Raw genomic sequence first — 13906 nt, 5'->3', positions numbered from 1 at the left:
CCGCCTCCCGAGGGCCAATCAGCGAGGCGCTTGGTGGTGCGGGCGGGCGAGTTCATTCAGGAAGCTGCTCGGGGGCGCGAGCGGCGGGGCGGGGCCTGGAGGGCGCGGCGCGAGGAGGCTCCGCCCCCAGCGGGGCGGGGCGCGCGGCCCCGGCGCGGGGTGGTGGCGGGCGCGGGGGGCGTGGCCGGGGGCGCGGCCGGCGCGCGGGCGGTGGCGGCAGGCGGGGGGGCGTGGCCGCGCGGCGCGCGGAGCCGGGAGTCGTTGGCGGCGGGCGGAGGCGGCGGCGCGCGCTCGCCATGGTGTTCCTGAAACTCCGCGAGCAGGTGGGCATTCCCGAGCTTCCCTTCCCTTCCCTTCCCTCCTCCTCCTCCCCTCCCGGTGCCGCCGCCGCGCCCTCGGCCGCCGCGGGCTGCCGTGCGTGCGCGGGTGACAGGCGGCGGGCGGCGGGAGGCAGCATGGCTGCTGCCGCCGCTGGGGTCCGGGCTGGGTGGGAGGCGCCATGTGCGCCCGGTGTGGGCGCCGGTGCCCCCGCGGGGCGGGCCGGAGCCGCCGTCTCTCGCAGGTACCGGGCCGAACAGGTGGCCGCGGCAGCCCGCCCGCCCCTCGCCTCGCGTCGCCGGCGGGTCCCTGCCGAGCCCCCGCCCCGGAGCGGAGGGGAAGCCCGGGAGGGGTGATGGGGTGGGTCTGAGGGCTCCCCCCGGGCCAGCCCTGCCCCGCGCCTGTTTTGGGAACGGAAGGGTCTCTGCACGGGGCTGCCCCGGCCTGAGGAACTGGCCGGTGTGTGGGGATCGAGCCGGGGACTGCCGGCGGGAGGCGGCGTGCCCGGGAGATGGAGCTGGAGCTGGCGTCGCTCCCTCGGACCCGGAGCCGGCCCTTGCCCTGCGCAGTTTCACGTGCCCGGGAGCCGCCTGCTCGTCCCTCCACCTTTCCCTTCCAGGCCTTTATAATCTTTTGTTCGGCCGCCGTGTCTTTCGCCTCCCGCGGTCATGACAGAGCTTCTCCGAGCCCGCGCTCCCCTCCTGAGAGCGGAGGAGGTTCTCGGTGCCTTCAGTGGGTTGTTGCTCTCGTCGCATCACACCCTTCTTTGTCTGCCAGGCTCTTCGGTTTCCATCCCAGCTGGTGAAAAATACTTGTCTTCGCTGCTCTGTCCTTTCCTGGTGTCTCCCCTGTCCTACCTATTGTCTCCTGTGCGGTATCAGGATACAAAGGTGGGAGGGTCTGCGCTGCCAGTTTGCCGCCTATGAAAAGATGTTTCTCAGGAATGGTATTTTCTCGTGTTTTCATGTGTGTGAGGCCAAATTCCCTGGGAAAAACTCACACATCCTGCTCTGGGTCTCTTTGTTACTCTTCCGTAAAGATAACCAACTGTAACACTTGAAGACCCCACCCCCTTCCAAAAAAGAAAAAAAAATTTAAAAAAAGCCCCGCAGAAAAAAAGCCTGTGGAAACTTGGGGGTGGTAAGGCAGCTGGTATTCTGTGTCTGTTTGTTATGCTGATCGGTATCAGCCCATCCTTACCTGCGAGTCCTTTCATTAGTTACATACACATCTGTGTTTTCACACTTAGGTTGCATGATCCCTCAGGATTTGTTCTAAGGAATATTTGGTGATACGGGGCTGGGATCTCTTATGTCCTGCTGTGCTGTTTGTAAACTTTGTGAAGTCTCATATTGTTTTAGAACCTCATCTATGAATCAGCAACAATTGTGGATCTGAAAGACACTTAGTGTCCCTTGAGTTAGATTTTCTTTCAGGATTTGTTGCTGTTCTTCTATGGGAGACTTCCCACAGAAATAAGCAATTGTTCATCTCTTCTCTTAAATGAGCCCTTCTGTAAAACCAAAAACTACAACCCCTCTGCAAGTAATCATTGCAAAATAGTTAGCAAAAGCCCCATTATCAATATGTTAACACGAAAGCACTGTATTTCAGAACTTTTCTTCTGGGAAGGATCCTGCTATAGACAGATGTTGAAGTGAAATGTTGGACTGTGTGGGACCATTGGTTTGACAGAGTAATGCATGTGAGGCTTTCAGCTTCTGTCATAATGTAAGTTTTAATCCAGATGAAGTACAAGGTGGATTTTTCTAGAGGCTTCACAGATCTGTAGAGGTGAATTGATACATTGGAATTGAAGTATTCTTTCACATAAAGGAGGGAGTGCTAGGGCAGGGAAGGGATGGAAGGAAGGAAGGGAACGCTGGTTTTGGACACACTTTTGTAGGGGGAGTGATTTTTAGCAGCAGCTGCATTTCTGCTGCTGAAGTGTCAGTTGCTTGACAAATCAGTTATTTCAAACTGAATTCTGTTATAACAGTGTAAGAATGCCAGAAAGCCGTGAGGAGACATGTTAATATGAAATCCCTCAGCTTGGGTGTACAGAGCATTCCTGCAGGTCACTGTTGCAGTGTGCTGCAGGATGTCTCGACTGGAGGATGCTGTACTGAGAGTGTGGCACCACCTGCTCTTTATGAAAACCAGGCTGTGGTACTGTGTGGGAGTAGAGGTGTTCCTCTTCAGTAGTTCATGAAACGTGCTTCTTGTGTGCTTGAGCCATATGCTTTGCTCTATAGTGGTGTGTTTGGTCAGAATAAAGTAAGTTGTCTTGTGTATTTGTAGTCCTTGGAGTGGCTGTCTTCAGGGGTGGCTGTGCTTCACAGGGAGGTGCAAAGGCTGCTCTGTTTGTACTGTTCAGCCGGTGTGAAGAAGGGAAGTGATTTGTTAGTTTCTTTCTTCAACTGTCAGATTAATAACTTTCTGAAAAAAAATTTATTAACTAAAGTATTACTTTAATGGAATGATCAAGATTATTTTTCCAAATTCAACATAAACCTGTTGATTTTATTCCTTGATAATGTAGAAGGGCTCTGTGTTAAATGTCAGAATTATGCTGAGGACAGGCAGACTTATGCCATACAAGAAGCTTAGTGTTTTCTTGCACTTGCTCAGTTTTTCAAGTTACTGCAAGCTGGTGTCAAAGCAGTGCTCGGGAAGTTACAATGAGGTGAGAAATTTTGCTCTGAGGCTCTTAGTTGAGCTCAGAGGGTGAAATCCCAGTTCCGCTTGCTTGATTTAATTTACTTAGTACCTGATAAACAAAACTTTGATCCTGCAGATGCTTAATGTGTTTGTGAAGCTCAAATATTTGTTTGTCTGTGGAGGCTGACTTGACACGTTTAACCTTCAGAATACAGGTTTTCCACACACTGAGAAAAGCAGGCCTTTGCTTAGGTTCAACAACCAGCCAGCCAGTACATTGTCTATACATTTGTGTTACTACTTGAGCTTTATTGCTTTGCCATCCTACCAGGTAGGAAGATATTTCAAACTTTTGACATAATTAAGGGTGTACACTGTGCTTTCAGAAGTGACTTATGTTTGCTTAGAAAGTGTATCAGGTATCAAAAAAACTCATAAGCCATGTTGGCAAAAATTGCATTTAAAGCTAAACTGAACTGCATTGGGCAAAGCTGATACCTGTAATGCTCAATAACAAACTGTAACTCAGGTATAGAAAAGCAGTCATTCAAGTGTCAAATTAGAAGCTGTAGATTGCTCTTGGGTTTTTGTGCAGTGTTGTGCAGTTGTTTAATAACAAAGGAAGCAAATCTGCAAATTCTGAATGTTACACTATTCAAGGTAGAGATGAAAAATATGGTAAATGTACATTATAATTGAGATATTTGCTCTATGTTTGTTTGCTTTCATATTGTCTTCATATATTGGTGCTTATATACAAGCCTCTGCTAAGTGAGTTGCTGCTTTAACTACAAAAATACTGAGACAAAGCCTAGAAAAGTTTGTTTCTTCCTGAAACACTGTGTTATACTACTGCTGGCAGAAACTGCACTGACAGTCCAGTTTAGGTCAAGGATCACTAAAGTTTTATCACAAATCTTTCTTTTTTTTTCCCATTTTGGGGGAGTGTGTGGAAGGGAAGGTATGGGGTGGGGAGGAAAAAAAGGAGTAACTTGCTTGTGGGTATCCATAGTGGTGTGCCTTGGACTCCTGTGTGAAAGCCCTCTCACCTCTGCATAGCTAAGTGTGAAAGGCTAACTATCTTCTGGGGTTTTTGTTATGCAGTCATAGGTTCTAGGAACACTTTTTCCCAGAACAGATAAATTCCTACTTTAAGGGGTTGTGAATTAGTCTCTCTTACACCTAAGAGGTAATTGACGGCTTAGTTTTTCTTAGTGTGTAGGTGATATTTGAATTGCCCAATAGCCCAGGGATTTACTCCTTTTCTCTTACAAGCCTTACCGGCATATAGGTCATCTTTTAGGCTCACATGAGCCTACATCTCAGCAGAGTTTTGTTGAGAGGTGTGAAATGAATCAAAACTGGCTTCTTGTTTTTTTGTTTCCTCTAGTTTTGCAGCTATATGACTATTTCTGGTAAAACTCATTGGATGCAGTGTCATTGTATTTGGTAAAGCTTTATTTTTTTCTTTCAGTGCATCATAATTTTAATATTATGCATTTTAATATTATGCATTTCCCATTTTCTCTGAATCTTAAATGTATAATAGGAAGATGTCTTAGGGCTAATAATGATGGGCATGTGGAAGGATTTTGTATGGGATTTTCCTGTATGACTCTAGACTGTGCTTGAGGCAGTGCATTTATTTCCATAAGTGAGATATGAGTGGTAAGGATCTGAGTAGGAGCCACTGCATGAGGATATTAGGATGACCACTTATCTTTAAAGTCCTTGAACAGTGAGAGCACTGACTTCTTTATTGCCCATTTATATCTTTCTCGTAGCTAAGATGGATCTTGTTCAATTGGCAGTTAAACAAATGTTTGCAGTGTCATAGTGAAGGCTCTGAATGCCTCTATGGTTGCTATTTTCATTACTGCCAGCATTAGACTTCATTCTTTTAGAATTTATGCCAAGAATAAATGTCCCAACTAGTTCCTTGTTACACTAAGAGGAGGAATGGTCTCCTGTGGTGATGAAAAGGAGCTGCTGCTGTTCAATGAGGGAGGGATATGGTGGGAATGGAATTATGTGGTATTGCTCTACAAATTCTGTTCAGATGTAGGCTAATGAGATGTGTGTTTTATTTTTGACTTTTTTGGTAGAAGTTACTTTAAAGTTACTCTTTAAAAAAACCCAATAATTTATTTCATGAATCTTGTAGTGGTTAAGAACCAGCTCTTTGTACTCTGTTGTCCATTGTATGTTCTTCCTAAAATTTGCATCTAATCTTTTCCAACTGGATACAAGATAATTAAATTAAGAAATTGTAATTCTTACCAAGACACCTAAAGTCTTACTGTTAGTTCTCTTGTTCCCAGGCTAAGAACTTACATGTTCTGAGAAGATAAGTCTCTTTAGCTGATGGACAACTCTGAGTAACTTGAACTCTGTTTATCTTGTTATATGCAGTAATTACCAGCCCTTCCATTAGAACGTGTTGAGAGAACCTGGTTCTACCACGTGTTCGTTTGGGGGGATCAGATTGCCCCATGATAACTTTGGAACTTTTGACTTGTGAACAAGCAGTTCTCTTCAGTCAAGAAAATAAACCTTTTAAAAGAAGAAGGAAAAAAAAAGGTGGGAGAGAAACAAAGCAAGCCTTGATTCTGCAGTCAGATCCTTAAGGCGGATCCTGTTAACTCAGCAGCCTTCTGTGAGGATATAAAGGTCTATTCATGGAGATAGCATCGAAGGTTTCTGACCATTATTTGGAGGCAAATAGCAGGGCAAAATGAGGCAAATGGGCATGTCTTTATGAAGAAGTGACTTCTTTAGCACCCACAAAAAAAGATGATTCCTGTAGGAGACTAGTAGCTGTTGAGACTCTGAACTAGCAGTCTGCTATCTGGCATGGATTGTTATTTTCCCAGATTCCTAGGGTTGTTCCATTCATTGAAATGGGTTGTGGAATATGATTACTGAAATTAAATTTATTTGGTATTATATACTTCATATTCTCCACCTCATCTTGTTAGCAAGTTTGTTTCTCATTTGCCATACCTGATATTATTCTCTAATCAGCTGGGCCATCCTGAGGTCAAACTAGTATCTGATGATTTGTTTTCTTGCTCCTGCCAACTTTTTACTTTGTTCTTACCTCTATTCCTTACTCCTATTTCTGGAAATTGAGTGGGAGATTCGTTGCCTTAGTTACAGTGACTAACTGTTTCAAAGTTATTTATAATGTTTGTTTTTAAATAACCTGTATCACAATCGAATCGTAGAACATTTTACATCAATAAAAAAGTAAACAAAGCAGTACATCACTAGGAGCATGCTTACAGTGCTGATTTTTGGGAGGTTTGTTTTCCTTTCATTGTTGGGGGTGGAAGACAAGTTCTCCTCTGGCATTTCAAGATACATCTGAAATACAATGTCTTGGTGTTATCCTTTGTACAAAGAGAAAAGAATCTTAATGTTTAAGCTCTAAAATATCAGGGAATGTTATGCTTTCCTTAGTAAAGACATCAGCACTCTTCCCAGGGGGTGGCAATATACCGGTTTAACTCTGTTAATTCAGTTGTGATTCTGGTGTTGATAAATTATACAGCACTGACCCATTTCAGCACAGAAACCAGAGCTAATGTAACAGTGGTGGGACTGAGTAGCTGGGAGAGAAGGGAAGATGAGACTTGTAGTCAGCTGTGTGGGTGCAGAGAGATGAAGAGGAAGCACCAGCAGTGATATGCAAATAAAAGAGGGAAAAAATAGTTGGTTTGTAGCATTCTTGTAGCTTGTTAGCTGAAGCTAATGACTTAGCTGATGACTTCTGTCCTTAAATAATGAGATACTCTTTATTGTGAATTGAATGTAACCTGAGATTTTCATTGTTGCTCTCTACAGTAAAGTATGTATGTGAATTGAGTGAACAGTACTATGTCAGTAGATTGTTTTCCACATGAATAAAGTCTACCTATTTAGAGCAGTCTGAGAACAAATATTTTTCTCAGTAAGTTACTGAAATGGTATATAAGTTTGAGAAGTATGAAGCAGAAGTCTGCTATTCTAATGCTTGGCATCTGTTAAAAAAAAAAGGAAAAAAAAACCAATTTAAGCTTATATTGTTAAACTTCAGTACTAAATTTACCTGGATGGAGATGAAAGTGTTTACAATTGTAAACTTACTCATATTAGAACTTACTGAATGTTCAGGTTTTGTAGGTAACTGCCTGTTTACATGACTTAAGTCTAGTTCTGACTGTGTCTTGAACTGCTGTGAAGTCATCCTGAATGTTTAATGTTTCCATATTCTCCGACAATGAACTTCACTTAATGGCCTTTCTAATTCAAGATGATGAGCATTTGCCTGTAAGTCATTCTTGGTAATTTTGCAGTCATGCAATTATACTTAAGGTCCACTCTCACTTGGTGCTGAAGTCCTGTACCTGCATCCAGCTGGTGCAGAGAGGAAAGCATGGATCTTTTTTTAAATTTTACTTTGGCAAAGTGGAGATACAGCACTGCCTTAATGAAGGACGAGAAGGGAGCACAAGCAAGAACAGTCATCATGACAAAATGAAATTACAGTTAGTTAAAGCATTGAGACCAAAACAAGCCTTTTTTAGAGCTTACAGAACTTCTAGCAATCATGATGAATCCATGTTTTGTTTCAAGATTTTGCTGTTTCTCCTCCTTTTTGTTTTTATTTTGATAGCTCCATCTATGCTGGTCCCCTTGACAAAGGAGAAAGTTGAACCTTCCATCAGGAACCTGGTCATCAAACAGCAGGCAGCATAGTAGACCAGGGATCCACCCAGCACGTAGATGAAGGAGCTACTTGTGTCATAGACAGCTTACCTGGGGGCAGTGAAAAGCATTTTCAGGAAGTTCTGCAGTTATTTATATACTAGCATAATCTATAACTAATAAATCATTAAGTAATTTAAATCCATTGCTGCAGACTTAAGTTTTGTACCATATTTGGGGTAATTGGTATTCTCTCCTTCCCTGTCCTATCTTCAGGTCATCTGATTCTTCTGTAAGTTGCTCATGAGAGTGGGCAGATAACCTATGCAAGTTCTTTTTTTATTCCAAGCACTTGATGTGTCTTTCCTGCCTCAGATCTCTGTCTAGTGTGTCTGTTAGCATTTCGTTCACTCACCAGTGTGTCCCCACAAAGTATTGTTGGTAGGTTAAAAGGAAGGACATAAATCAAGAGAGGAAGAAAAGCAAAATGCTAAGGTTGTTTTTCTGGTTACATTATTACTCATTGTTCCAAATTAGTGCAATGTCCCAAGTCATGGTAGAAGGATGCTTCCAGAAACAGCATGTTAATGGCATTCCTCATCCCTCTCCACTGTCCCTTTCTAACTGCAGAGTCTTGTTCTGTTCTTGCTGTGTTTGCTAAAACATGAGGATCGATAGAAAGAGGTCTTATGCTCAATTCTGTCTTGCTGTGCAGTCTTTGCCAAATCAGAACCCTGTAATGGTACTGCCTGATGGCTTTTATTTCCTTTGCTCCTTATCTCAGTTCCAGGAGCTGTATTTTATTTTATAGCTCTGCTGTATCTGTCACTTTTTTTTTTTTTTTTGAACAGTGCTCTTTCATTCAGGGGGATAATTTTTAATATTGAGGAGTATTTGTAGAAGAACATTTTCTCTTCTTGTTTCTATCACCTGCAAGGTTGCAAAGGCCATTACTGACCTGCAGCAGAACTGATCCTGTAGTAACCAACCAGCTCATTTATTTCTTCCAGTCCTACCTACTGACATTGTTTGTGGTTCCTTTCCATCCACAAGCACAGGAACATTTAAAGTTTATTATCTAACACTACTTAGATTACAGAATGGTAAATCTATTAAAACCTTTGAAGTAAAGAATATTTTATGACTTGTCCATAGACATTTCTCTATTCTTTTTTACCATAAGTTTAGCAAATTATGATTAATCAGGGATGTAAATAGTCAAGTTAATCTACTTTGTAAGAAACAGAGCGCAAGAGAGGAGTTCTTTGAATGCTTTCATAATGAGAGCAAAAAGGAAAGGTGAAGAGAGGGTTTATAGAACACCAGAGAACCAGGAGCACAGAAAGTGTTAGGATATCACAGATTTCCAGCATCAGTGAACAGCAATGCTCTTCTGATGAACTTCAAGTTTCCTAGACAAGGATCATCCAAAAACCAACAGGTATCCAGCTACCCTGTGGAGCTATGTTTGCAATGACTTGAAGATGCTGATTCATTTTTCTACCTACTGCACCTTTTTACGACACAGGAAGGGAACTTTCACAGCATCTATAATCTCAAACTAACACTGTGAATAATACATGGAAGAGGATACCTCCTGCTGTTTTTCTACACCCAGAGATGTAAAAAGTGTTTTCGGATCAAGTATATAATTTTTTTTTATTTTGGAAGGGCAAATATAGCTGCATGCAGCCATATCTGTTATCTCTGAAAGGACTTTGACTCTGCATATCATGAATTTGCTTCCTTTTTTTTTTTTTTTAAACTCTCAACATCTAGCAAGCCGTAATTGTTTAAAAAATGTGATATTTTTTATAACATGCATTTGAACAGATTTTTATGGGGTTTTCACACCTGAAGGTTGATAAAATTTCTGTAGTACTCTGTATGTGCTGAAACTCCTTTTGTAATCATTTAAGTATTAAACTTACTTCATGTATAATTCAAGAATAATTACTAGAAGTGCCATGGTTCATGAGTCTGTGTCCACAAGTATTAGAGGAGTTTTGCAGAAAAATTGCCATGACTGTTGAAAAATTGTTGATTGGGTCTTTGCATTTTAGCCTTATTGTCATCTGGAAGGCTCTCTTTTGCTGTTGCAATGGCTGTACAAAATATCCCACACATTTAGGGTATCACACTGGTTTCCTGTCTCGACATCCCACCCCATGAGGGAGCAGTAAGGTATGTTTCCTTCTATGAAGCTCTCTGCTGGAACTTATATAAGCCAAAGAAACAGTATCTGTCTGAACGGCGGGAGGAACAGCAATGCCAGCGGTGCTTTGGAGACTGTCAGAGAAGTTCAGCCCCGTCCCTGGAAGTTTGCCACACCAGTATTAGCAGTGCTCTCCTCCATGTTGACTGGAGGTGTGGCAGGGTCTTTGGGAACTGTCATTCTGGAGTAAGTTCTTTAGAAAATTAGCTCTTTGCCTCTGCAGTGGCTACAAGCACAAATAAAACCTGCAGGCCTGAAGCTTGATCTGGTGGCAGCAGCTGGCCACAGTGAAGTGAACCTAAAGACAGGAAGAATGTACCTGCAGAAGAGATCTCAGAAGTGTCTGCTGCAGCTCAGCCTTCCATGTTGTGGCAACCCTTATTACCTCTACTGACATACAGGTGTTTTAGATGTGTCCAGAAAAGCCCTGGTGTTTGTTTTTATATGTATGTTTGTTTTATATTTATATATAGTCAAACATATATGACTGTCCTACCCCCTAGATCTTCTTTTATAATGCCTGACACAAGCCTTGTTTTTTGGGAAAAGTAACTTTTAAAAGTAGGATGGATAATTGAAGAAAAGAGGAGGAATTGTTGGAATTACATCATTTGACCTCAAGGTTTCATGACCTGCTCTTGTGTGGAGTGCAGTGATATGTAGCCTGCCTGGGAAGTGCTGTGTTTTCACAGGATGCCTGTTCAGAGTGCCAAGTTCTTACTTTTCACTGTGTAGCATGGCTGCGGGAGTAAGGTGCAATTCCTTTGGTGTATATTTGCACTGTCTTGATTTTTTTTACTAGATAAGAAGCAATAAAAATGACCTGTAATAAGCAAGGTTAAAATACTGACAGAAACATTAGGATATGTTTTTCTTGTAATTCTGTTTTTCTTTTAAGAGGTTTATTAACAGCCAAAACTATGCTAATTATATGACTTGGAAATTATCTACCACAGTGAATGCCAACATTTTCAGCTGACAGATAGGAGAAGGAAATACAGATACATGAACTACTGAATGCAAATGTATTTCTGGTGTAGGGTAGGACTGCGTGTGTGAGAAACAGAGTACATGCCTGAATCAACCCTGTTCTTTTAAGGCAAGCGGAACAGGTAAATTTTTATGAAAGATTAGAATTCTGTAATTTTAGGATGGAGTTTAATGATGTGCTTCTCCTTGAGTTGTTTTTTTAGTTTTTTTGTTTTCATTTGCAAGGTTTCTAACAATAATGGTTGAAACTCACTGGCTTCTAATCTACTGCCTAAGGCCATGGTTTGGTATTAGGTGGTAGCTGAGCTTAAGCAGTCTTTCATTCTTTTCTTCTGCAAAGTGGTGAAAAGGGCGGGGAGAGGCAAATTATTTAGGTTAGCATAGGACTGTGAAGTTGTTCTTGGAGGTTTTCCAAAGTAGGAAGTACAAATGAGTGTTTTGTATCATATAAACTTACTCTAATGTCTGTCTTTGTGTCAGATGTCCTGTAATCACAGATGATGGGTTTTGTGTAAGTGTCCTTTGGTTTAGGGGCTGGAGATGAGTGGAGAAACTTGAGTGTGGTCTGCCTTTGGCCTTTCTCTCTGAGAAACTTTCGTGCTGTAGGTATTAAACTTCTTAGAATGTGTTTGGAAACTCAACAACAGGCTTGATTTTCTTGTCTGGTTCTTGATTGTTCTGGGCTTTGAGTGTGGTTGTGAATTCTTCTTTAACTGTGAAAGAACCCAGGGTCTTCAGAAGTCTGCTTCTATTTATAACACACCATGTTGACTTACATTGACTGAAAACTCCAAAAGAAGAAAAGTTCCACTGTAACATCCTTGTTTGCCTCATGTGCTGCCTGTCAGGATCCTCAGCTTTTTCACATCTCTCATCTGACAACGGTGTTTCAGTTTTCCTGCAGCATTTTGAAGTTGCTTTTTCCCCCCTCTTAAGGTGATCACATGCCCTACCAGTCAGTTTTACAACTGGAGCTCTGAAAATGACACCAAAATGACTTTCTCTTGCCTTCCATCTCTTCTCAAGAGGTTGCTGTGAAAGTACAAGACCATATTTGGGTAGTCCAGTTACCTGAAAACCATATGCCAAAAGTAGTCTGAACTTGCTGCAGCCTTTTTTTTTTCCTCATAGAAACATGTATGGATAGAGAGCCCTTCAACATTTGTGCCTCTTATGTGTGCAGCTTTAATTCTTGGACACCATCCAGTGATGGCTTGGAGTCATGCCTGTTGTGACTAGTGATCCCTCTATCTCCCTGCACAGAGATATATGCTTGGGGTAGGGAAATATCTAGTATGAAAACATGCTCATAGAAAAATGCCTAAGTTGAAATAAACTCTATAAATAGTAATTAACAAAGCATGTCAGTCTAAGAGTAAACTGCAACCTTCTGGAATAGAAGAAAAATTTTCATCTCAGCTCAAGAGGAAATGGAAACAGAAAATAGTAGTTAGTGTTTTATATTCCACACATCACCTTGTATAGTAGTATGAATAGCACAACATAAGTTGTGCAAATATTTTTATCAGCAGCTAGAGAAGATAACATATTGAATTGCCAATAATGAAAACCTTATCTATCAAGATGGACTGTTTCTTACTTTATTCTGTTTCTCGGTTTGATTGTGCTGTAATAACATTTAATTCAGCAGGTTGTGGATGAGGCCATTCATCTGACTGGTTTAATTTTCTGGAATAAGCAATGGTAAAACTACAAAGCTTAGTTTAAAAGAAAAAAAACAAATTGGGCATGTCTTTTGACTGTGAGAATGCACTGAGAATAATTATCAGTATTAGGGTATAATAAAATTGTTCTTAACAGTTTCCAAACAAACAGTTGCCTACGTATCACCTGTATGTTTTTGAGGACTTAGGTTACAGTCCCTACTTCAGAGTGGTTCTTGAAGCTGGTCATCAGCACCACTTAATTTTTTTCTTTTAATTTTAGCCTAAAAGTCATAGGCAGCTGTTCAGGGGCTGCTTTCTGAGTAGGTCACCTGTCTCTCCTGTGGGCTGCTCCTAGTAGGTGTCAAAACCCAGATGGGTGACATAAAAATGTAAAACATAAACAAATGAACACAGGAAGGATGGGAGAGGGAATGAGAATGACAAACATTAAAAAAAGACCTATTTTGCACAGTGCTATTAAGAAACGTAGTTCGATATTAGCTTACCTAAATATCTGATTGTAGGTTTTTTTTTGTAAGAGGACAGAATATAAGAGGGTAGCAGAATCTTCTTTGCTATGCTGAAATAAATCAAGTTACTAAAAGTATGCAAGGTTTGAGAATACTTGTTTTATACTTGTAGCTATTAGTCTTTAAAAATCAGAGTCAGTCCTGCAAATTGAATAACATTTATGGCAAATTTCTTGTTATTCTGTACTTTATGTTCCTTGTTTATAGAAGATACAGAGTACTTTTTGTTGTTCTTTTTGTATTATGTTGTACAAAGGTTCTCAGTGATAAGACTAGACAAAAGGTTAATCTATTTTCAGTGTGGTTTATTGGCATGGATTGTGGGAATTTCGAGGGAACGTTTGAGCTTGAGTACATAGAGAACAGGACAAGGAAATTTTTGATTTAAAAATTACATTAGGAAAAGATATGAATATAACTTGCTAAGATTTAAGTATAGGATCTACTTGCTTTCAAAGAATTATAAAAAATAACACTTAAGTAGTATATATTTCTTGCCAGAGGATTGAATTCAAACTGCTTCACGGACGGAAGTCATGAGCTAAGCACTTGGAACGAGTTTGTGAAAGCTCACTGTTTGAAAGCAGCATTAGACAGTAGCCTCTTCTGGAACAAATGGTATTTTCTTTACAATTACCCCTTTTAATTGGTCTGTTCAGTGTTGAAAATCAGAAGAAGCTGGGAAAAAGAAAAGCTTCTCCTGTGAAGTGAAGTCTGACAGAACTGTGCTAATCCTAAAATTTTGACAGACTTTGTGGCCAACCCCAAGTCATTGATTCAGCTCATTAGCTGTCATTGTATGAAGGAAATACTGTGGACTACTTAACTCAAGATAT

General features: G+C 41.2%; 1 protein-coding gene across 1 annotated transcript in view; it reads left to right on the top strand.

Annotated features, from left to right (window-relative positions):
* Positions 1 to 208: 208 nt before the first annotated feature.
* ANKRD28 (ankyrin repeat domain 28) overlaps positions 209 to 13906 on the top strand; it is a 121675-nt gene continuing 107977 nt past the window's right edge. Inside the window, exon 1 of the mRNA XM_038128789.1 lies at positions 209 to 323. Within this exon, the coding sequence (XP_037984717.1) occupies positions 297 to 323 (27 nt within the window). The 5' untranslated portion in view covers positions 209 to 296. The remainder of the gene's footprint in view (positions 324 to 13906) is intronic.

The sequence above is a fragment of the Motacilla alba genome, chromosome 2, assembly GCF_015832195.1.
Source record: "Motacilla alba alba isolate MOTALB_02 chromosome 2, Motacilla_alba_V1.0_pri, whole genome shotgun sequence".
NCBI lineage: Eukaryota > Metazoa > Chordata > Aves > Passeriformes > Motacillidae > Motacilla > Motacilla alba.
The sequence above is the reverse complement of the archived record's forward strand: the minus strand, read 5'-3'. Positions and strand labels throughout refer to the sequence as shown.